Raw genomic sequence first — 25,145 nt, forward strand, 5'->3', positions numbered from 1 at the left:
TCGCACGGTGTAACAGTGAGATGTTCGGGAGGTCTTAGAGATTCCGTCCGAGTTGTTTTCTATCTAGCACCAACTCTCGAAAAATTATATTACAAGAGAAAAAACGCGTTGTAGATATTATATCCTCTAAAATTGCGGTCGGCTTACAGTTTCCGAATAAAGTTTAACGTTTTACGAAATAAAGCTACTCATTGATTCGTGAATGGGTAAATTAAGGTGTTCATGAGCAGAAACGCGTAGAGTCGTACGATACGTAAGGTAACCGAAATCACTTAACCTCCACGATTCGCTTGTATCCCGTCACTGCAAATATGATAAGGTTTCAAACATGCACATGCACCTGGCGCGCTTTCGTGAGTTCATATATCGAAGATCGCACCACTTACCTCGGGGAAGTGCGTGCACGTCGGGTTCAAAATCGGAAGAGTCGGTCAGTTCCTCTATTAGTACAAAACTCGTTATTCCCGTCGTACTCCTAAAATCCTTAATCAATGAAATGAAACGTCTTAGAAACATAAAAGATAGGTTCGCGAAAAATATCTTAGTGGACGAGTGCCCATAAATACCGCCAAGAGTTTTATCTTATGTAGAGAAGAAACGCGACAGACAACTAACACAAAATTCCTATACCCGTGGTGCTTGTGGAGTGTGCAGGAGTATATCCGGCCTCTAGTAACAACAAGTATCGAACTAACACCCCTTTCCTTCCTTCCTTTGATCTACGTTCTGGACCGGCAGGCGTCGGTACTGACCAGCATGCAGGGATTATTGGAGATGCACATCGAAAAGCTAAATCCCAAGCAGTAATCACTAAATTCGATTTACAACTCCAATCGATCCTGGTCAGTAACGAAGTGGCAACCGGTGGTGATCAATCAAGCTCAAGCTCAAGCTCAACAACCAAAGGTTTCTGAGCTACAGGCTTTCGATACTTTGAAATGAAAGCCCTCTCAGAAAATTACTCTTAAGTCAAAAAAAAAGTTTTCCACCCGTGGAAAATACTCAGTTTGCTGCGTCAGTCAGATGTGTGTGCAAAATTTCATTTAAATAAAAAAAATGGTCGACATTTCACGATACGTCATTTGGCGTTGTTTGGCCCACGTGTCTCTCTGACCTACTAGACTGAAACAAGTCGACATATATTCTCTATTAAATTTGTCCAATGAATTTAACGTACCAAAAGATCTCCTAATTTTATATGATTCCATTAGAAATCCATTTGTAAATTAAATGTGATACAATAATTTTTACGAATCGCACAATGAAATAATTATCATCGGATTTTCACATCCATTTTATTTGATATTCATTTACGTCTGACATGTGTCGCAAAAATTTAAATTTACCGGCAATATTGCGGAATACATTTCATGAAGTAGATATATAAAACCGCCATGTTTCGAAACCAACACATAAATCTTATTGATAAATCCAATCAAAAACACACGTCTCCGTGACTGTGGACTTCTTGTCAGTTTACTTGTGAAGTTTTGTTTTGACGTTTGGATTTGGTATCGAATAATCCAGATAGTTATTCAAAATGGCTACACCACGAACAGACGGCGTCTTTTTGGGCGATTGGAAGGATATTTGTTTATCTCCAATGGGTAAGTTGTTTTTCTATACTTCATTTGAGTTTAAACTTACATAGATATTCACAACTATAGATCACACCGAAGAAATTGGCACTTATCAAATCGTAGGGCAAACAACGAACAGACCATTGGAACTGGGATCAAGTGGCCAACGTTGAACCGGTAATTTCTTTTTTATTATTCATTTGTCAGGAAGTCGGTAGTAAAATCAATCAAAAGTTGTGACCGCCACTGACCGACGTAATTCATTTTTGCCTTAGTTTAAAGGATTGCCGTTTTACAGTCAACAACCAAGTACAAATTTGTTAAAACAAATATTATTTTCATAATAAATTCTTGTATCTTTCATAAACAAACACTACGATTTGTTTTCATGTACATATCGTATGAAGAAACAGTCCCTTTAGTGGAGTTATTTCTATAGGATAATAACAAGGAATGCATGAGATTTTCAAATGAAATTGTTATTGTATGTCAAGATATAAATTATGGCATTTCCAATGAGTCTAATGGATTATATGTTGTTTAGTTTTTAAAGGGTTTTCTTATCTATTTTAAAAGCTTGGTAGTAATGTGAGTCTATCAGACGATCCTATGAAGAATACATGACACATTTTCGATCACATCGTTTTGATTGGAAGTTCCAATAGTGCAAATTAATAACACTCCCATATAATATGAACAGGTGAGATTATTTCAGTGTAGCGAAACAAGCCAAAAGTGTTTCCTCGTCCAAGGGCTATTCACGGTACACCAAACTTTAACTATAAAGCCAATCAAATGTAATCAGCTTGAACATGATGTTTTCAAATGCTGCTAAAATCTACGAATGTGTACGTTGGTTATGGGAATTCAGATTTCAGAGCAACATCATTACCGTTCTTTTAGAAAAAGGCAAAACAACGTGCTGAAGCACGTCGTTCACCACACCACTGACAATAAGGTGAAGTATATTATAATGCTCTCAGCAGTAAGCAGCAGATGTTGTTAGTTGTCAATTAGCATAGTGCGTTCTGCGAAAGCAATGTTTGTTATGGGTTAGGTTTAGAATTAAATCCCGTACTAGAGTGCTAGTCTAGTGTATACACGTATAATTGAACATCGAAAAATGCGGAAGACTAACCAGCAATATTTTATAAAATTGTTTTACTGCCTTCTGCGCATAGTCCCAACTTTTACGTAACTATTCTAATTAATGATGTTAGTTGAAACTTTAATGCACAAATAAAAACCTTATTTTTCAGTTTGCCGATTTTGCTTTTGCGTGAATTGTTCGTCATCTCCTCGATGTGAATATTTGGATATTTGGACTTTAAACTAACATAGGCTATCTCAAAAATGAGTTACTTTTGTCAATGAGAACAAAAACAACTGTGGACAACGTTGAATTTAAATTTTCTGTTATGAAAAGTAATTATGATAACATTATATTTTGCAGATCAACTGCAAATTTGTGACTAACTGACTGACTGACTGACAATGGTAACGAACCGCTTAATACCGAGTAATCCACATTGTTGGACGCCTCGGAAAAAGTAAAATGTTTACCGAACGCTCGTCGAACAAACCAATTAACAAATTACTTACTAAAGGCTCAGTTGATGAAAAACAAGCAGACGACAAAATAGCTTTTTGGGATAACAAACATCTATTTCTGTACCATGCCGTCACAATTTGTTTCACTTTGTCATAGAATAAAATAAACATACTAATTATCACTATTAAATTTTAAATAGCAGAATATTTTGGAAATCGCTTTAAATTTTCTGAAGCAGACTAAATTTGGTTGTTTGAATCCGCGTTATGTTGTGTCCAAATCCAAAAGATATTGTGCCTATGATGTTGATAGCCCATCGAACGAATAGTAGCTCATAATCTTGCCTTCCCGTAATTGCCGGTGGAACACTGATTAACCCTAGAAAGATAATCTGCGTCGATTTGACTCCTCGCTCTTAATGACGTTGTCCTTTTGTTTTTTAAATTGTGCGGATCTGTTTCTAATTTTCAGTAAACTGAATTCTGGTATTTGTTATGTATTGCTGTATTAACACCGTAATGATCACTCATCATTAAACTTTGAACAAATACTTACAGTACTGTGCCTTTTTTTCCTCTAAACGCTCAACTGTTGATCTGGCGGGACGATTATGACGACCACATAGCGCTCTTAAAATCGAGGACACTGACCCCTAATTTCGGCAGTAAATTTTAATAATTTCGACTCGTTGTTCGATCGTGTATCTATACATTATGAAATGGCAAACCTCTCTAAAGAGAAATGTCAAGAGAGCGGGAAAAAATCTGGCGTCGTTTGCTGTCCCTTATTGAAAAACCCTTTATATCTCTAGAATGAAGTATCATATGGTGAGAATGTTTCACAATTTTATTAATTCGAAAATATTAACTTATGTTCCAATTCCATAACATTTGATTTTCAAGATTCAAAAATATAAAGCAATGGTGTTTCTGTTTAGTATTGAGTATCACGAATAAATAATTAAGGGCCTCTTACTCTTAAAAGTTTACCCCCGCTAATACTTGGAATATTTAATCGCTGACAATTACCAGTTTATCGAATGTATAATCATCAAAATCTGGTAAAGCCAAAAGTATCCCTGGCTATGCTGTCTCTTGCTGTGTTAAATACCCCAATTTATTCAGAACATTAATTAACTAATGCGCTAACGAGCTATCGTTGTTAATCGGAATTTGCAACACGGAAATGAAAGGTTTGTTAACACTTGATGCTCCGTTTTCTGGTTATCCCTGCCTCTCATTTTATCTGCTGTAGGTAGATTGAAAACAGGTTTTATCGTTGGGCCAACGTCTATCTGGAAGTTAGGTGCCCGAATTAGAAAATCTAGTAATTCAATCATGAAAAAGTGGTTAGGATATAAGCGCTTATATATCAGTCATTAATTATCAAGTTATCGAGGTTTTAGTCAATCAAAAGATCAGAAATTCTTTAAGGGTTGAGTTTCTGTAACAAAACCAAGAACAAAAACAACCAATTGATTGAGATAAACCTTGAAAAGCTGGTAAAAAACATGGATTGCTTAAATTATATAGAGCAACGAATAGCTACACTTTCTTCCCCAGCACATCCGACACTAAAATATACCACCGACCTAACTTTGGAAACGATTTGTCTTTGTTGTTGTTTTACTCACCCCAGTGTATACGCCACGCCTTTCGGAAATTTAACTCTCAGTATTTAAAAATAAAGTTCTAACTTACAGAAATTAAGTCTTCATTGTATAACCGAATGAGTAGCAGGCTACTCATTCGATCGCAGCGTTCCGTGGCAGACGTACCAGCCATCAGACTGCACAGCATTGCTGAATACGTCCGGACAAGTTAGTAATATTGTTCGGATCTGTTACGTCGCGTTTGCTTTCAACGGTAGCGTTCGTTACTGTCTTGTTTGCTTGCATGTGTAGGGTGTGAGGAGAATAACAAGAGAGCTGGAATCATCTCGTGTCATATCCTAACAAACTATTGTAAGAAAAACCAAAGCATTTTCAAATGCTCTAAATCAGTGGTTCCCAAGGGGGGGAGTCCGCGTCTAGAAGGGGTGCGAAGCTCCTGGCAAATTTTACAGGTAATTGAAATTTCTTTCTAGATACCTCGGTGAAAGCGGATTTTCAACTTTTATGCGCATTAGGACCAAGACGTGAAACAAATTCGACTTGCAGGACGATATGAAAATGAAAAACGCAGCATTGTAGTGCGAAAATTGTATCTGATATTCTTTTAGGTGGGCCGCATAGCTCTTTGTAGTTAGTGAAAATGGCCGGGGAGCCAAAAAGGTTGGGAACCACTGCTCTAAATCTTTTTGTTTTAACATACATGAAGTTGCATGCTGGGCTGGAGTGAAGCTAGCATGAGCTTTATCATTTTATTGTAAAAAAATTTTCAATTTGAAAATTTCCACTCGTATTGTTTTAACTTGCAATTTTAAATAGTTTTGTTCAGTTTGCTGAGAAAGGAAGTTCGCCAAATTGGCTTTGCTTTGCTTTACACACTTTCGTATTATTCGCTTCGTTAGTGTGCGTTGCAATGCTTTCGCTGGTAAAATGGTAGAATAACATTCATCGTATCGAGAGCAGTGATGGAAACAAAACGAATATGATGCAATCGTCGTTTAATCTCTACTTGTACACTTCATGAAGTGTCACAGACTGCGACTAAACTTGAATCTCTCCATACGCCGGACGTTAGGGGTAGGAAGGATAGCAACAGGAGAATATCATGTCGCCTGAGCAGAAGCAGAGGTGTGGTGCGGTGAGAGGGAAAATGTAGGGAAAACGACTACTTCGGCAGCGATTGAGAAAAGTGAGAGTAGGAGAGCATACACTGTCAGTTTCTTTCTTTTTCTGACAAAAAATCATATTCATGAGTCAGTAGAAGTACAGTACAGTCAAAAAAACAATATCGCACGCTTAGCCTGGAGGCTAATAGCGGTCTCGATCAACTAGATTATTAGTTGAGAATCCGTTATCGATATTGGTTTTGGCACATTTTGCATGTGTAGGATAAGTACAACGATACACCGTGCCACAGTGCTGAGTCGAGAAAATTTCCAGCTCGAAAACATTCTTGCGACTCGATCGGGAATCGAACCCGATATCACAACCGTGTTGGAGAGCTAGCCGACCGACATCGCTAACCACAGAGCCACCGAGACCACAACTCCCTACAGTGCCCTCTGCTTTTTTCGGGTGTAGTCCAGGACAAAAAAAAAGTGTAGTCAGAGACAGAAAAGGTGTAGTCCGGAAAGTGAAAAAAAAAACATTTACGGGGTGAAAAGTGAAGTCCCAGTGTAGCTACACCGCGAAAACGAATTCGACATAAAAATATAACAAGATCTGATCGCTCTGTGTAACAGAGACGAATAACTTCATATACCGAGTTGTGCACATTGAGAACCACGTGTTGTGGTGTACACTAACGACAAGCACTATATTGTAAAAGGAAAGCAAAGAGAGTGCACCAACACCGATACTTTGTTATTCGCATGCTAACGACGATGTCAACGCATCTTAGGCTTTTTTTCCTGTATGCCTGAAGGGCACTGGGTTCTGAAATGCCACTGCGACATTCTTGCTGATTTTCTTTTGTGGTGGACCCCGATTGCTGTGCACAGGTTACGGATTGCTCGTACTCCTTGATGGAGTAGAACTGTTTTGTTGTAAACCTGTACCCCAATTAGGTACAACATAGTTGATGAATCTAATGACCTGCTTGGGATTAGAGCTCCATATTTGGTATGGAGTTAAAAGGTAGCTTCCTAAGAAGTTGTATCTAGAGGAAGCAAGAGTTCCGCAAGAGCAAAGCAAATGATCTCTGGTTCAGATTTGCAGAATTGGCAGGTGTCGTTCAACACTACACCGATTTTCTTTAAATAATAGAAAGCGGGACAGTGTCCGGTAAGGAGTCCCGTGATTATCCGTAGTTCACTACGATTTAGACTAAGTAACTTTCTGGCGGTTCCAGAGTACGGATAGATTAACTGTTTAGCTTGTCTACAACCCTGTATCTGTTGCTGTTGAATTGCTATTGCTAGCCTTTCCCAAGTTAGTATTTCGCTTTTGATTGCGGAGTTGGACGTACCCAGAAACGGCTCGGGACCAATAAACCGCTGAGCTGATTCCTGTCTTGCTAGGTAGTCAGCGTGTTCATTACTCTCGACTCCGCAATGTCCGGGCACCTAAAACAGAACAAAACTAAGTTCTGTCGGGAAAGTTACCGTAGAGTTTCAATGCATTCCCAAACTAGTTTGGAAGCACGTTTGACGGACTTAAGTGCTAGTAGTGCTGCTTGACTGTCCGAGAATATACGCTTTTCGCATGTCTGTAGTTGCGTTTTAGACGTATTTTTGCGCAGATATATATGGTATACCTACTTTTGCTTGAATAACGGTGGGCCATTTTCCCAGGGAAAACGTTTCCCTGATACCGGGTCCGTATATACCAGATCTCGTTAGGGATCCCATTTTCGAGCCATCCGTATAAAAACTGACGATGCCAGGTGAAAGATTCCCTAGTAACAATGTTGGTTTTATCAAAGTTTTATAGCGCATAATACTGCCAAAACAGCGCTATAAAACTTTGATAAAACCAGTTTTGTTACTTGGGATTAGGCCCTCCATTATTCCACATACAGCGGTTTGTTTCAAACACTCTATACGGAATATCCATGTGGGTCCTACGTCCATCCAGTCGGAGACTGTAGTTAATAGCGGAGTTAGTTTGAACTCCCTAAGTATGCGAAGGTGACCGATTTGGTCCCCTTCGAGTATTGTTTTCCTTCTTTGCAACCTTAGAACGCCATGCTCTGCGTCCATTTTCACATGAAAAGAAAGAGGCAGTAGGCAGAGCATAGCTTCCATGGCTGCAGTTGGAGTTGTTCGCATGGCGCTGGTAATCGAAAGACTTGCAAGTCATTGAACGAGAGGCAGTAGGCAGAGCATGGCTTCCATGGCTACAGTTGCAGTTGTTCGCATGGCGCTGGTAATCGAAAGACATGCAAGCAGTGCTCAACATTTTCGAAACAAAACAATGAAACTGATTATTCCGCGCTGTCATTTCGATTCGAACAGTTTCACTTGATTCCTTCCGGCTGCTTTCATCGAATCACTTCTTTCTCTTTTTCCCGTCTATTGTTCATCGGATCGTTTCAAATGAAACTGATGACTATTTCAATTGACGGAGAGAGTGACGAAGAGAGAGACTCTTTCATTTCCTTCAACGTCTCAATTGAAACTAGCACCGCATCGCGTCGTTTGATGAGAATTTTCTAATACCGCAAGCCGCAGTTAAAACGGCAATAGCATTCAATAAATACGTCATGCAATTTCCGGTCAATATTTCGGAATTTTTTTCGCTGTTGATCACTGGCGCTGCGTAACCATTTTGGATTGGGAAACTGGTTTTTGTGTTCTCCGTTTCATATCGTCACGGTTTTCTTTTCCCCCTCGTCCATATATTTGCGCGAAGTACTGTATGGAAGCTCCCTGTCTCCGTTAACGCTCATTGTCAATTTCGATTGAGAATCGTCAAGTGAGAGTGACGGTGATAATCTTTTCTTTCAATTGAAACGCATTCGTATCAGTTTCTAGCCCTTCAGTTGTCAAAATCAAAGCAAGGGCTTCCGAGTAGTTTTCATGTGATTCACGAAGAGCTTAAGAATGGTACAAAAGCTTTTCAATTGAAAGCGACGTGTCAAAGCGTCACTATAACCTGATAATTGTCAATTGAAAATGACTTTGTCAGGCTCTGCATGCAAGTCGTTGATTATACGGCGAATCTTAGGCTTGCTTCATATGTATTCTAAATCGCTAGAGGTGATTTTTTTCCTTCGCTGATCGAGAGGATGCCAACTGTCGTTCGTTTGGCGATGTTATTCTGTTTTATTTTTATTTGCTTAGTTCTATTCTTTTAAGAAATATAATTGCAAGATCTATGATATAAGTAATTTCTGGAATATCCGCACACAAAATACGTTTATGGAAAAATGTCTGGTGACGAGCACTTAAGGAGTAACGTGTCGATTTTTTATAGTGTACAATATTCTATAGACCATCTCACGGTGACGTCACGCATTTGAGTTTGACAGATACTAATAACTTCGTTTACATTCGGCTGATGCAGTTTATTATTCAATTATAGTAGATCATTTCAAATGTGACCAAAATACCCTCTAAATGTTGTGCGAGATGTACCAGTACATTAAGAACAATTATAAATTGAGTAGCGTTTCAACTACGCACACGATTGCTCCACAAGAAAAAGCACAAAGTCCATAACACACACTAAGTTACCACTAACTGTCAGAAAAGTGAGGTTAAAGTGATTTGGAGAGATGGTCTATTCACGTACGAATGTAGTGCCACTCGCCGAGGAAAACATGAATAAATCGCTATTTTGTTTTTAGCAGCTGGACAAATATTCAGTTAAATCCTTATCGTATATGTTTTGAACTCGGTTCTGAATAAACTTCTCATTCATGACCAAGAAATGGTAGAAGCTGCTGAACATAATCGACCAAAAATGTCAAAAATTGATAAAAAGTCGAAACAACGAGATGCGATGATTTACAGTTTGAAGGAAACAGGACAACTTTACACGTTTACTATTGTACGTATTGTTCCTTATCTCTATAAGAGAAAAATGGTTTGTTTGAGTAAGTTTGAGTGAGTGTGGTTCCAGAATAAAAGATATACTTTATAAATTTCTATGTCAAATTCCTCAGAAAGTACCTGTTCAAAATTGGTGCGAATAGAATAAGAAACATAAGAGTTAAAATTTAAAAAGAAAAAAAATATCTGAGCCAAAATGGTTTGTTTGATTTAAGTTATGTCTTCAGTAAAGTTGAAGATAGTATTTTTGTCGTTAATTAAGAGAAAAAAAATCCTTTTGAAGAAATTAAATAATTCTAATAATTATAAATTAAATAACTCAAAATAATTATAAATTAAATAACTCAAAAAATCTTTTTAAGACCTAAAACAGGCTTAAAGGATAGGATTCTAATGCGTTGAACTCCTGAAAAATTTAAATTATTCCACCTAATGGTGAGACCCAGTCTTTCTCATTCGAACTTATTATTTGTTAAATTAGATTTACACCAACACTTAAAAATTACACTTTGATAATTTCTGCTGGAATTATTATTTATTCTAAACAACAAAGTTTTGGTCAGCACAACTATACCGAACATTTAAAAAATAACATTCACACACATATGAACATACAATAACACATATACATGCAAATAACATTAGATTCTTTCAAGTATATGATGCGATTTTGTTTTTGATCGTGGTACCTAGACGATTTGTACTCATATACTGTGAATAAATATTTAGATTGTTTATGGCAACTTTAGTCAGTAGATTTCAAATAATGTATGATTAAATGTTGTACCTTATACACTAATTTTAATGATCTTATCAGTTCAGTGAAAAAGAAATTCTTTAACGCAGTTGATATTACTGATCGTTTCTGAGGGGCATCCAATGAATGGCCAAATACCATTTAATATGGGTTCTTGAAACCAGGATTATACCCAGTGGCCAGAATCCGACCTCAAACCCCATTTTTAATCCAGTTTACTACCTCTGGTGGCCTGATAATCATTAAATCATAAAATTGCCGAACTACCTAATCTGGGTTTTTCGATGGTGAAGATGGCGACAGTTTCCGATCAACAGCCTAAAATGACAAATGTCATCCAATACGATTTCATTTTCAGAACGCCATTTCAAATTTCTAGACAGTAGCTTCCGGTTTCGGGATTCCAGTCTAAAAGGGACAAACATTACCAAATGTGAGTTTTTCAGTTTCTGGGTGAATCAACTCCATACTTCAATTTGAAATCCGAATTTGCGACTTCCGGTTTCTGGGAAACATCCTTCAATTGCCAAATACAATCCAGTAAAGGTATATCTACTCTTTGGATTTTAGAACATTGATGTTGTACTTGAAGGAATAATTGAAGCATAATATTTGAAATTTGACGTGATATTTGTACAAAATAAATAGTCATTCTATCATAATGCCTCTTAATTTCGAACTGTGATCAAAGCAGCTAGTTTTAAACAGCCTTTGGGTTTTGTTTCTTGGTAAGTTTGAGAAACAACATGTCGTTTGACACTTGTTTTCTTTAAATAAGTCATGTAATCTTTGAGAGAATAGACTTTCAATATTTTACTATTTAACACATAATGGTTGAAATAAAAGTCCGATTACACTGGTCAACACAAGTGTGGCCCCAAAGTTCAAACTAAGAAAAAATTAAAAATTATAGCTTGTTAAACATTCCTGTGAATTTTTTTCTTTCTAGTGCAACTATTGTGAGCTTTAGAGCAGCAATTTTTTTCGATTTTGTCACCCAGTGTTATAATCAAATGAAATGGGTACCAATTAAGCAATTAAACCTGTAATTTGAAATTAAGATGGTTGAAATCGGTCCAGCCATATTTGGCAAAACGAGTGAATTTAAAAAGTTTTCTGAACACGTTTCTTTTCATAACCTTTGAACTACATGTTCAATCATCATAAAATTCGTTAGTTAGGGGTTTTGAAGATAGTCCGTTCATTTGATACCTATTTTGTTCAAATCGGTTGTTTAGTTTCTGAGATACACTGGGGTCGCTTTTGACGCGGGTGGTTTTTATGCGTTTTTTTGAATGGGATATTTCTACAATAACGCGGATTATTTTTACTCGATTCGGAAGATGGTTTGTACGCGGTATCAAATGAGTTTAGTATGAATATATCTAATCTAATCTTTTAAATGCGGTACAACCGCGTAAAAAGCGACCCCAGTGTAATGGAATTTTATAACTTTTACATTTTGATACATAACAGACAAAGTTATAGTCCAATTATATTAAAATTTCATAGTATCTTATCAGGCAACTAGACCTTCCTATTGCAACTTATTTCGCGAAAATCGGTTCATCCATCTCTAAGAAAAGTGGATGAGTTCAAGAGTCTTAGAAACATGTTTCTCTTCATAGCCTTACATTATTATAAATAACGGACAAAGTTGATGTCCAATAACAATAAAATTCAATAGGGTCTTATGGGGCAACAAGACCTTCCATTTGACACTAATTTTGTTAAAATCGGTCCAGCCATCTCTGCGAAAATTGAGTGAGTTTAAACAGTCTTTGAAACACGTTTTTTTGCATAACTTTTGAACTACTTGTCCAACCATTATAAAATTATTTTACAAATGGTTCAAAAAACAAGCTTGTTCTTTTGATACCAATTTTGTTCAAATCGGTTGTGCAGTTTCTAAGATAATGAAGTATTGTGATTTTCAAATTTTGATACATAACCTCGAAACTAAAAATCCGATTACAATAAAATTCAATAGGATCTTATTGGGCAACTAGACCTTTCATTTGCAAATAATTTCATTAACATCAGTCCAGCCATCCAGGGATGAAGAAAATCGAGTGAGATTGGGAGACCGTTACATACACACACACACACACACACACACACACACACACACACACACACACAAACACACACACTCACACATACACACACACACACACAAACACACACACAAACACACACACACACAAACACACACACTCACACATACACACACACACACACAAACACACACACAAACACACACACACATACACACACACACACTCATACAGAAAATGCTCAGCTCGTCAAACTAAGTCGATTGATATACGAGATTCGACCCTTTGGAGCACTTTTATACCTTTGGTTTTTTCAGTGATTGTTATACCTTCCTAGGAGAAAGGCAAAACAGGAGGGTTGTGTGCAAAGCCACGACCGCATGGTTGAAGTAGAATACTTCTACAAGAAAGATAACCCGGCTGCTTGCGTGTCAGTCATTTTTTCTAGTAAATAAACGTTGATTAATCAGATCAATCGAATTTTGCGCTTTAACAAGGATTGACCATTTTTAATAATATAGTAAGTTGCTTGTCATGGTTGGGGCTTGACAATTTTTAAATTTTGAGATGAAATTTTTTCGGCTGTCGTGTTTATGACTGAACGAAAAGATAATTCAGTACGTTCTGAGACACGGAGATGAAGTAAAATTTATAACTTTTACAAATTTAAAAATGTGAATTAACTTATTAGAAAATATTAACTCTTCAATCAAGTTTTTATTTCATCCTGAAAAGGACAATTTGTTCAATCAATTTGGACAATCGGATAAGATGCCAATCACATCTTTGCGTTATATAACGACCAATCAGAGGTCGAATTTTTCGTTTTGACAAGGCTTGACTATTTTCAATAGTACAATAGTGTGAATAATAAAATTACAATTATCTTCTTTTGGGAAGAATCTTAGAAGATTTTTCCATCTATTGCTGCAAGAACGAAGGAAATCCATCGAATACTAACCGATTTATTTGCATTTGAAATTGGACATATTTTCCACTTTTTTCGGTTTTAGATTTTCATTTCACATCCCTATGTAGCCGAACTTCCTGAGAGAAGTATTCACATACATGCAATAAAATAGTATTGCAATAGGATGTTTAGCTACCTGCATGCCAAACTAATGGTTTTTTAACAGTGCACGAAAAGTGTCAAGATATTAGAATATTTAATTTGAAATTATTTTGAGCTATTAGTCGTTGTTTACTTTCTAAGCAATCGTTCGTTTGAAATCATCATGCATGGTCAAATGATAAAGAGAATTGATTAACGAGAATTCCCAATTATTGAAACCGTTTTTTACAAATTGTTTTGTTGCCAACCGGCGATAGACAGCCTGGTCGTAAACCTGAGAGGAGAAAAATTATTAGATATTCGCTACCGGCGAACTTCTTGATTGAAGAGATTACCCATTCCTCGAGGAGAAAAATCAATTCTTACCCCAAAATTACTCCCACTTCTTGGAAGACAAGTATGAATAGAAAGATAAAAGATCAACCGCTGGCCGTTGTTTATCATTAGTTCAATATTTATATAATATACATTTGAAGGGGATTAAAGTTGAGTTGTCCAGTAAAGACATATGGCATTGCCCGCGCATGATGGATTAATGCAATAAACATCAATTACCAAACTAATTAATATGTAACATTTCATCAATGAACAAACTCACCATTCACACCCTTGAGTCATAACCGACTTAGATATATTATTTCTTATTCTTTACAGATTTCCAGCCAGCCAGGCACCGTTTACTATAAGTAATGATAATGCATTGCCACAATGATGGTAGCGAAATTTCTGCTAGCAGCTGTATGAGACGGTAGAGTGACAAGTGATACCCAATTTCCGAAGGAAGGTGTTTCTGGAATCTTTTAAATATAATGAATGTTGTAAACAAACTCAGTGGGTGCTAATGAGGTGTGAAATTGATGTGTTATTTTGTCAGTTGAAGGACAGTGGATCAGAAATAACGTGAAGTTTTAGGCCCCCAATCACAAGTGTAATCTGAAATCATGCGATGGAAAAAAAATCAGCTTTCTTGAAACCAATGTTATGAAAACAGCAATAATCTGAGATCATTCGAACAAATGCAGGAGTAGTGCGAATATCGGCAAGAGCAAAGAACGAAATTGTGTGAATAATGAGCGCATGCATTTCAAATCGGGTAAAACGAAAGGTGTATTGGTACGCATTGATTCTTTTTTGGTATATTTTGGCCAGTGAAATGGGTGGCATTGGTAAATTTTCAATGAAGCAATCTGTGTGTGTACAAGGAATTCCAGTATTTTTTAACGATTCCGTTTCCACCGTCGTGACGGCGGTTGATCAACCATTGGCATTGTCGGCAACCACGCATCCCGAAATGTTTCCAGATAGCAACCATACCTTGTTGCTTGAAATTAACAGCACTGCACTCGCACCCGATGAAAAGAAAAGCAGTTGCAGGTGCTGGAACTCCATCGAAGATTCCTTGGAAGAAGTTCAGTGTAAATGCGAGGGTCATTCCATAATGAGAATTCCTCAGAAGCTGGCAGCGATGCATAAACTCATTCTGGAAAACATCGGCACTAAGCGGTTACGAGAAAATGCGCTTTTGGTTTATGCTGATTGTTTGAAAGACTTGTAAGTAAAACATAATCGTATTATTTTTAACCATAATTCGCAACGTTTTAGAAGTGAGGTAGGACAAATACCAGAGTTTTTAGATTCCAAAGCGATTTTATTTATTTATGACTGAATGTCATTTGGAATAAAAGTAACAAAACGTTACAGTCGAAATTGACATTTAAATAATTCATATGCATGCACTAATCTCAACTTCTAAAGAACTAGGGTATTGGCTCTATTTTCGTCAGGTTTTACCTATTATCGTCCGGGGGGTAAATGCGTTAGTTTCTTGCATGATGGTTCTTCATAATGCATCTTCCTGCAAAAGATTTGTTTTCTATGACTTCATTAACCCCCCGGACGATAATTGGACAAACCTGGCGATAATACAGTCGATACCCTATTTAAGTACTTCACGCATATTTTGATTGAGAATAATTTCAAATAGTTCCCCTGTCACACACTTTATTGATGTAATTCAGGTGCAAATTGCTTTTATTTATTAACCCCTCTCGACTACATATATACATAGGGAAATTTCAAAACATATTTTAAGATCTTTTCTGTACTAACTCTTTACGTGAGACATTACACCACCAAATAACAATAATAGAGTTATCCAGTAGTACAGCGGTTCTCAACTCCTAGGGGTACGCAACAGCCTTTAGGGGGTACGCGAAATAACAATCTGCAATGGCGGACGAAGCAATTTTTCTTTATATTATTTAATTTGTTTATCAATCTTGCTCTTAAACATGGCTGCAATCAAACAACCCATAGTTTAATTTGAAACCTGAACTAGACTACAGAACGCGATCTACCACTACTCTCACTCTCTCTGCGAAAACAAATCAAGCCAAGGGGTACAATTGATTGGGAAGTGTTGCCAAGGGGTACGCGGTCGAAAAAAGGTTGAGAACTGCTGCAGTAGCAGACATATTCCGTTATAGGTGAAAGCTAGCATATGTGTTCATGAATGCATTAGAAATAGAGGTGCTTATTACGGGAGTCACTCCACGGTGAAATATATTTCACTTTCACGCTCACTTCACTTTTTGAGACCTATTCCCGATTCCACCTCAAGTGAGGTGACAAAAAACACCTCCGTGAAGTGAGATTGATAGTGAAGTCAAATAGAGAATAGGACAAGTGAAATGAGCGAGTTTCCCAGCTCAAAAATTTCAAGTCCCGGAAATTCGATTGAGCTGAAATTTTGTATGAGAACATTTTTCGACAAGAGGAAACTTTTGAGCCCTACCACTAAACGAAATTCGAAGGTAAATTTTTCCCTTACGTTCCACCGGCCGCAGCTCAAAAATTTGTAAGTCCCAGAAAGTCGATTTTTTTTCAAGGAAAAAAAATGATTAGCCTTGTAACTGGAAAGTAAATCCCATATATATTATCACTAGATTACAAATCAATCGATTTTTAAACTTCTCTATCTTCGCGAAATCATTTCACCATTCAAAATGGTCGTGAAATAATTCCACGCGAAACGACGCTTTTTCCGTTTCCATTTCACTCATATGACACTCATAATAACCCAGATTTCACGGCAGATTTCACCTTGCGACGTTTTTCTCACTTACGCTAGTCCCGTAATAGGACTTCATTCACTTCACTCTGATTTCACCGTGAAGTGACTCCCGTAATAAGCACCAGAATCATTTTTATTTTAATTGACTATGATGCAAGTCAAGTTATTTTTATTTTTATTTCAAGCATTTATTGACGGGGTTGACGATTGAAAAATGTACTAACTAGTCGATTAGAAATTTTTCGAAAAATGTAGCCCAGTTGGTGGGATACGAACCTACAACTTTAAATCTGATCTTCAGATCAGAGGCGTTTCCATTACATCACCGTACGCTAATTAGCAATTTTGTATCGCTTGTACACTTTTTCGCACCTCATGCATTTACTCAGTAGAGAGTATTGTTTGGTGGCTGGCTCATTGTTTCCATCACTCTCATGTCACAGAGGGGTTTACTGCAATAGTAGGAGATCGAAACGCGTCACCTGCTTGACTATATTTTAAAAAAAAATCAAATCAACTACAGTGATCACCCGATTATATCTCACCCTGTTGATTTTTGGCGTGATAAAATAGGGAAAGTGATAAAATCGGGAAATTTTCCAAATTTTATTTTTTTTATTGAAGATGTTAAATCAATAACTAAATACGTGAAATCAGCGATTTTAATTTTTTTTTGGAAAATTTATCTGTACAAACATATGAAAAAAGCTACAGTTGTTTTTTCACAAATCGTTATATCTGAATAATGACTAAAGATAGAGAAAAGTTGTCAAGGGATGAATTTGAGAAAACTGTTTAAGCTTTAAAAAAAAATATTTAAAAAATTCATTTTGAGATCCTGTACTGAAAAAATAATTTTAAAAACAAAAAGTGACTATTTTTTTTTTGTCTATATTTTTGAGGCTTTCAGCCGGCGGCTGGTTCACCTCATGAAAAGTGACTATAAAAAATCGATCATCACTATTTTTTTAAAACATTTTTTTAGATAGATAATTCAGTTGCCTAAACTTTTCCTAACAAACCTTACAAAATAAAAAACCTAAAAAAAATCGATGTAAAGTTGCAAATAAATTACAATTAAGTTTTTTTATTGTTCATGTTTTTGTTTGAATTGGTAAAATGAATTGCTTGCTTTTTTGTAGCGCAGTACCTTAGGCAAAATATTAGATGTTCTCACAACACTAACAACCTCACTCACCCCCACTTTGCCGAAGACAGCATGCTGATATCTCTCACATATTGCAACCAGAAAAATCTTAAAATGTAAATAACGATTTTCAATGCCTTCTCACAGAAAACTTGATGCTGCTTGCAATATCTAAGAGATAGAAACATGATGTCTTCTGTAAAGTTTCTTGTTTTGAGATCACCTAATACTTTGCCTAAGACACCAAGCGTCTTTCTTTATCTAATGAAAAAGTAAATATTCTATCTCACTTTTGGGAGAATTGATCTTCCAGCTTTCTACATGACATTCAAAAGATGCGTTTTCAAATTTTTTGAAACTTCTCCGAACATATTATACGGTTAAAATAAACATTGTTATCACTAATCAATTATTCGCACGATAACAGCAAAATGTAACATTGTGCATCGGTTGAATTTTTAATGTAAACTGCATCCAGAATGACACACAGAATTATGAAAAATATCTTAAATATTGAAGCGTAATAGAAAATCAGTTCACCCTGACATTTTTTTAATGAAATGTTTTATGATGATAAAATCCGGTGAAAAATGTGATAAAATCGGGGGCAGATAAAATCGGGGGCAGATAAAATCGGGTACAGATATAATCGGGTGATTACTGTATTTCCCTTGTGAGTACATTTTTCAATCGTCAACCCCACATTTACTGCTTGAAATAAAAAAAAAATAAGAATAAAATTCAGGAGCTGATGATTTATGTAAATATGTTTTCGAATTCACATGAAGACTTGAAACACACATAAGCCAAGTTGTTAAACAACGGGTGTTACGAATATTTATTTTTGCGGTTTTATGGTGCATGTATAATAACTCAATGAGCTAGTATTTCTTACATCCGAGCTTTCCACTGAAAAGACCAGAACTCCCTTCAAGAAAAATCATGCATGAGTAGGTAAAAACAATTTCGCATAAGTGTGTAGCTTGTTTTTGCATTTTATTTATTTTTCCTCATTTAAACTAGTTTAAGACCGGTCGAAGCAAAGGATTTTATAGCCTTTGTGTCATTAACATGAATAGAATAGCCAAAATTGCCTGGCTTGTTAGACTAACATGATATATCGAAGTATTTAAACCAACATTCCAGTATACGTTGTTAGTATTCAAAATTTCTGATTTTATTCTTACAGATTTCTTATGTACCTAAAAGATTTTCATCATATTGAAGCGAGAGCCTTTTCCAAATTGAGAAACTTACGGACGATATATATTGCTCATGCACCAAGATTAGAGTTTCTTGAGCCAAACGTCTTCGAAGGTATATCCATTAAACTAAAAACATTGTAAGTACCTCATTATATAGTAATATTTATTATTATTATGATATTAAAGAAAATAAACCGCAAAACCTAGAATTCCGTTTTTGCCTGATAATAATTATATCGAATTGCTTCTCCGTTGTTGAATCTGTTTTGTGTAAAGCCACGAGAAGAGTTTTGTGTAAAGCCACGACCCCAAGGTTGACGTAGAACTACTTAAGGCTATTGGTTGTATTACTTCCATTGTTGCATTTCAGAGTGATAATTTCGAAGCACACTACTCCTTTTCAGTGAGCATGAGCATGAGCATGATTGACCGCCCGCGGTTGCTACCCCATTATTGCCAGATCAGCTGTAATTACACAGAGAACCAATGGGTGATGCTTGAGATTAACATTCATCCTCAATGTGTAAAAACTGGTGACCTTAATTTTTATACTAGGCAATACCAGCGCCGGCCGCATCCGAATGCAGGTCAAAGAAGGAGTGATACTCGCTTTATTGGAAGCCGAGAACACCTCTGCACTTCCACGAGAAATCACTGGGATGTTGGAGAAAAGGGTAAGGTTTGCAGCAGATTTCGTTTTGGTAAACGATGCGCTGAGTTCGAGTACCGGGTTCATAATAACAAATATCGCGCTTACAAGTTCACAATAACCTCCGCGAAAATTATTACGCCATTCGAACTCATTCCGGTTGATGATGTAACACCGCAAAAATAAAGCGCACGCGAGGATACCGGACCTATAACCATGGGCGCAACTAAGGAAAATTTCTAGGGGGGGCTAGTTTTCATGTATGTCATTTTAAAAAAGAGAAAAAAGAGTTTGTATATGCTTATTTAATAACGCTTAAAATAGTATCGTAAAAGCAGAAACAAATCACTTAGGGATAGAATCTCCGAAGATGTACTGAATATCTTGAACACACCGTCAACGCCAATCTCTTTCAGCAACACTGATTCGTTATTGAGGAGAGCCAGATTTGGTAAACGGCTGGTCAGTGTTTTTGAACAGTTCACCCGTACTAGTTAGATTAAAATAGAGCCCAGTGTGGTTCAAGGCATAATGCCCTATTCCTACCTCCACGTGGTACCGACTGGGATACGAGCAACCAAGGAAAAACCGGTGAACCGGTGGGAACTTGGTCGTATGCTGACAGGAAGGGGTAGTTGTTCTCCTTAGAGAGCAGCTTGTCTGCGCGTCTACCCCACAGGCTAGGGGCGGCTCAAACAGCGACTGATCCGGACCGGGCGGTTGAACTATGAAATGCGGTGTCTCGCCAGCTACATCTATGGCGGCAGCTCCGTCGCGAGACTAGGCAACGCAGCCCTAGTAAGGCAGCATACTAAAATCAACATACTACAGAGAATCAAGAATTCAAAACCCAGCCGACGATTATTTCGTCGCAGGCATTAGACGAAGCAAATAAAAAAAAAAAATAGCAAATATTTGCGTCGTCTAATACCTGCTTAAGGACGACGATTAGAAGCTCAGTACATGTAACAGTAGATCGCTTTACGACGCGGATCCCGGATCGTTGCGCTCCAGGAGCTTTGACGGGAAGGAGAGAAGGTACGGTGGATTTGTGGCCGCAAGGCACGATAGCTGCTCGCGTAGAGACATCAAGATCGTCGTTGGGGACATGAACGGAAGGAAAGACTTATATAAGCCGGTTATCGGCCCGCACAGCCTGCTATGCACCAACTTCGCAGCTTCCCGCGGATTAGCAGTCCAAAGTCCTTTCTTTCCTCGACCAACGTGCAGCAAAACAAATTGACCACGTTCTCAACGACGGCCCGTTCTTCTCAGACATTAAGAACGTACGCACCTATCACGGTGATGATCGGACATGACCACTTCGATACAAAAAACTACAAAACTCTGATATAACCGGTAGTCCTCTACGGAAGTCCTTTTGGTGTTTTCGAACAGAAGGTGCCTATCGGCGAACAGAAGGTGACTATCTACGGTGGAGCACAAGCGGACGACGGATAATGGCGACAGCGCATGAACCATGAGCTACAAGCGCTGCTTGGAGAGAACCCAATTGCACACCTGGCGAAAGACAACAGGTTGCGGTGGGCCGGTCACATCGTAAGAATGCCGGACGACAACCCTGTGAAATCACTTCTCTTCAGCAACCCTACCGGCACAAGAAATTAAAGGGCGCAGCGTGCATGATGGCTCGACCAGATCGAAAGAGACTTGCGAGTGATGAGACGTCTGGGGAACGGGTGAAACACAGCCCAAAACCAAGTAAAATGGCGACTTCTTGATACATCACGAGTTATTACAGCTCTCGTCTGACTGGTAAGGTGAGTGAGAGAGCAAGGGCTGAGAATCGATTCTGGGTGCAGAACTAGTTCTTAGCCAATGAATGACGACATCTCAATTTGTGTTGATTTTGATGCTCTGATAAGTAATATGGAATGTAGATATATTGAATACAATCATTCTCAGGGAAATTCTAGGGGGGGCTAAACACTTTCTAGGGGGGGCTTCAGCCCCCCCCCCCTAGCCCCCCCGTAGTTGCGCCCATGCCTATAACCTAATCAAGACATATTCAAATATTCGAAAATCTGTTTATGAAGTCATTATGCAACTACCGAAACGTATCTCTCATTGATTTAGCTCAGCTGCCTACACAATGTTACGTAGCAACCAGATATGCATTAATCAAAAACAAGAAAAAAGTAAATATATAGACCCTCAACACATACTGCAAGCGGTCAGCAAGAGAACTTCAAAAACGGCCTATTTGCTTGGCCATCGCCGTTCGAATCGAACGAAAAAAGAAAAAAAAAAGGATGTGTGCGTTGACAGACGAGTCGCGTATAATCCTGATATTAATTGCAAATAATTGCGATATCTGGTGGCGATTAATTACGATGTTTTGTCGCGATTAATTATTTACGATATTTATACGAACGAACGGAACCAACTCCGAATCGAATAAATGGTTTGGTACACCTCGGAAGTCACAACACACCGAAAATCCATAGTTGAGCAAAGCTCACCTGGGCCGAAAACACGTTTACCCCGGAAAGTTATGCGCGACCGCTCTATTCCCTCTTACCGACGCATTCGCGCGGAGACACGGTATTTCGCGTTGATTACCACTTACTTCTTGAATAATAAAGCGAAGATACCTACTGAGTATGAAAACTGGCAAAGTTTCATGCATTCATAGCTAGAAAATTTTTGAAAATGCAAATATGCATATCTAACAAGACCGAGTACTAATTAGATTTAATTTTAGACAAGATTTCTGCTTAATTAAATTAAAAACTGTCTATGTGTTTCAGTTTTTAATCAAAAGCTAGAAAAATCATAAAACAAGGGCATAAAACTGCTCAAAATGTTCGTAACCGTCCAGTCGGAGCGAATGATATATTTCCAAATTATGTTGTACTGCTACTCATTCCGTCATGTAAAAGCCAGCGTGTTCAAAGGTTTAAAACATCCCTCCTATTGGAGCAATTCTGTCTCTTGAGTATAGACTTTGGCAAACAAAGCGACTCCATGAAATCACGCTTTAACAAATCCCCATATACTGAGAGCAATGCAACCAGATATGCATCTTCCAAAAAAAAATAAAAAATAAATAGCCCAATTGATTCAGAAACGGCTGACAACGCAAGCAGGGTATGTAAAGTATCCTTACCGACGTCAGTCCACTGCGCACACAAATGACGAGACAGTTCGATGAACGCGAGAAAAAAAAACTATACCTTACACGTATAGATCGTCCTCATATGAACTGCACAAAAACAAAAGAAATCACAAACTCACGACAATCCTACAGTCTGCACCCCTCAAGTCTCAGCACACACTGCAAGGCCGATGCCATACCAGAGAGGTTACGATGCTAATAGCGTCTCCGTTCACCTGAGGAAATACAGTAATCACCCGATTATATCTGTACCCGATTTTATCTGCCCCCGATTTCATCTGCCCCCGATTTTATCACATTTTTTACCCGATTATATCATCATAAAACATTTCATTAAAAAATGTCAGGGTGAACTGATTTCCTATTACGCTTCAATATTTAAGATATTTTTCATAATTCTGTGATCATTCTGGATGCAGTTTACATCAAAAATTCAACCGATGCACAATGTTACATTTTGCTGTTATCGTGCGAATAATTGAATAGTGATACAAATGTTTATTATAACTGTATAATATGTTCGGAGAAGTTTCAAAATATTTGAAAACATATCTTTTGACGTAGAAAGCTGGGTGATCAATCCTCCTAAAAGTGAGATATTTACTTTTTCATTAGATAAAGATAGACGCTTGGTGTCTTAGGCAAAGTATTAGGTGATCTCAAGACAAGAAACTTTACAGAAGACATCATGTTTCTATCTCTTACATATTGCAAGCAACATAAAGTTTTCTATGAGAAGGCATTAAAAATCGTTATTTACATTTTAAGATTTTTCTGGTTGCAACATGTGAGAGATATCAGCATGCTGTCTTCGGCAAAATTTAGTGTTGTGAGAACATATAATATTTTGCTTATGGTACTGCGCTACAAAAAAGCAAGTAATTCATTTTACCAATTCAAACAAAAACATGAACGAATAAAAAACTCAATTGTAATTTATTTGCAACTTTACATCGGTTTTTTTAGGTTTGTTCAGAAAAGGTTCAGGCAACTGAATTATCTATCTAAAAAATGTTTTAAAAAAATAGTGATGATGATGATAGTCACTTTTTGTTTGTGAATTTTTTTTTAGTACAGGATCTCAAATTGAGTTTTTAAAATATTTTTTATAAAAGCTCAGACAGTTTTCTCAAATTCATCCCTTGACAACTTTTCTCTATCTTTTGTCATTATTCAGATATATCGATTTATGAAAAAACAACTGCAGCTTTTTTCATATGTTTGTACAGATAAATTTTCCAAAAAAATTAAAATCGCTGATTTTACGTATTTAGTTATTGATTTAACATCTTCAATAAAAAAAATAAAATTTTAAACATTTCCCGATTATATCACTTTCCCTATTTTATCTCGCCAAAAATCATCAGGGTGAGATATAATCGGGTGATCACTGTAATATCAACAATGAAGACTGACGCGCAACTGTTTCGACGCAGTTAGCGCCGCATCGGCCCAATCGGTAGATTAAAAAATTTCAAAACCGGCTTCCACGAAGCCGCGGTCACAAGCAGGGATGCCACAAACACAGACCAATCTGTGCAAAACAAAATTCTCACACAAGTATATGTACATACAGAACTGTCCTTCAAAATGCAGGCCGATGTTAGGCCGACGCCACACTGCAGAGGACAGAAATGTAGCATCCCCACAAAAGGAATTGTGAAAAGCAGAAAAAAAACATTGGTTCCCTTTTGCCATGCTAATCAAACAAAAAACACAGGCAAGACGTCACCAACACTAATACTTATCCTTTAATTCCCGCGTCCTCTCTGAACCATCATGCTAGTGCGAGAACGTGCCGCACGCAAGAGCAACGGTCATCATGCACTCGCACTTCTCTCGCTTTTTTTTGTTCACCTTGCACTTACTCACACACACTTATGGCAAGGCAAGGGCTTGCGGGAAACGTGCTCCGCCACCGAAAACAAAATGCAGTTCTCACAAATTAGCCACAAAATTGCACGAATCTTTCACGGATTTCAACATTGACGTCACTCTCACCGATAACACGAAACCGCCACATTTCGTATTACCTTTTACTCCACCCTTTGCACTTAAAATATAACGATTACGCGACGGGAAGACTAAATAAAAACCGTCGACATTATTGCACTTTCCTCAACCGTACACGACAACCCTCGGAACACTTTATTGCGAACCACACTACTCCTTTTCAGTGAATATTAAAACAGCAAACTATTTTTGAGTATGAGTTGAAGTTTGGCAACACGTTCTTGGGAATTTCAAACCGCAATGTGTCCTCTCGATTCGCACAGCTTTTGATCTGATTTCGCACAAGAAATGTGTGACA

The 25,145-nt window shown here is 37.5% G+C and overlaps 1 protein-coding gene across 5 annotated transcripts in view; it reads left to right on the top strand.

Annotated features, from left to right (window-relative positions):
• LOC129729364 (lutropin-choriogonadotropic hormone receptor) overlaps positions 1-25,145 on the top strand; it is a 135,242-nt gene that overhangs the window by 13,842 nt on the left and 96,255 nt on the right. For 4 of the 5 annotated variants that reach the window (XM_055687891.1, XM_055687906.1, XM_055687898.1 and 1 more), the window contains 2 exons: positions 14,276-15,172; positions 19,031-19,183. In XM_055687891.1, the coding sequence (XP_055543866.1) occupies positions 14,691-15,172; positions 19,031-19,183 (635 nt within the window). In that variant the 5' untranslated portion in view covers positions 14,276-14,690. The remainder of the gene's footprint in view (positions 1-14,275; positions 15,173-19,030; positions 19,184-25,145) is intronic. The other variant, XM_055687925.1, reaches the window with a different exon arrangement.

This window comes from Wyeomyia smithii, chromosome 1, assembly GCF_029784165.1.
Source record: "Wyeomyia smithii strain HCP4-BCI-WySm-NY-G18 chromosome 1, ASM2978416v1, whole genome shotgun sequence".
In the NCBI taxonomy this organism is placed as follows: Eukaryota; Metazoa; Arthropoda; class Insecta; order Diptera; family Culicidae; genus Wyeomyia; species Wyeomyia smithii.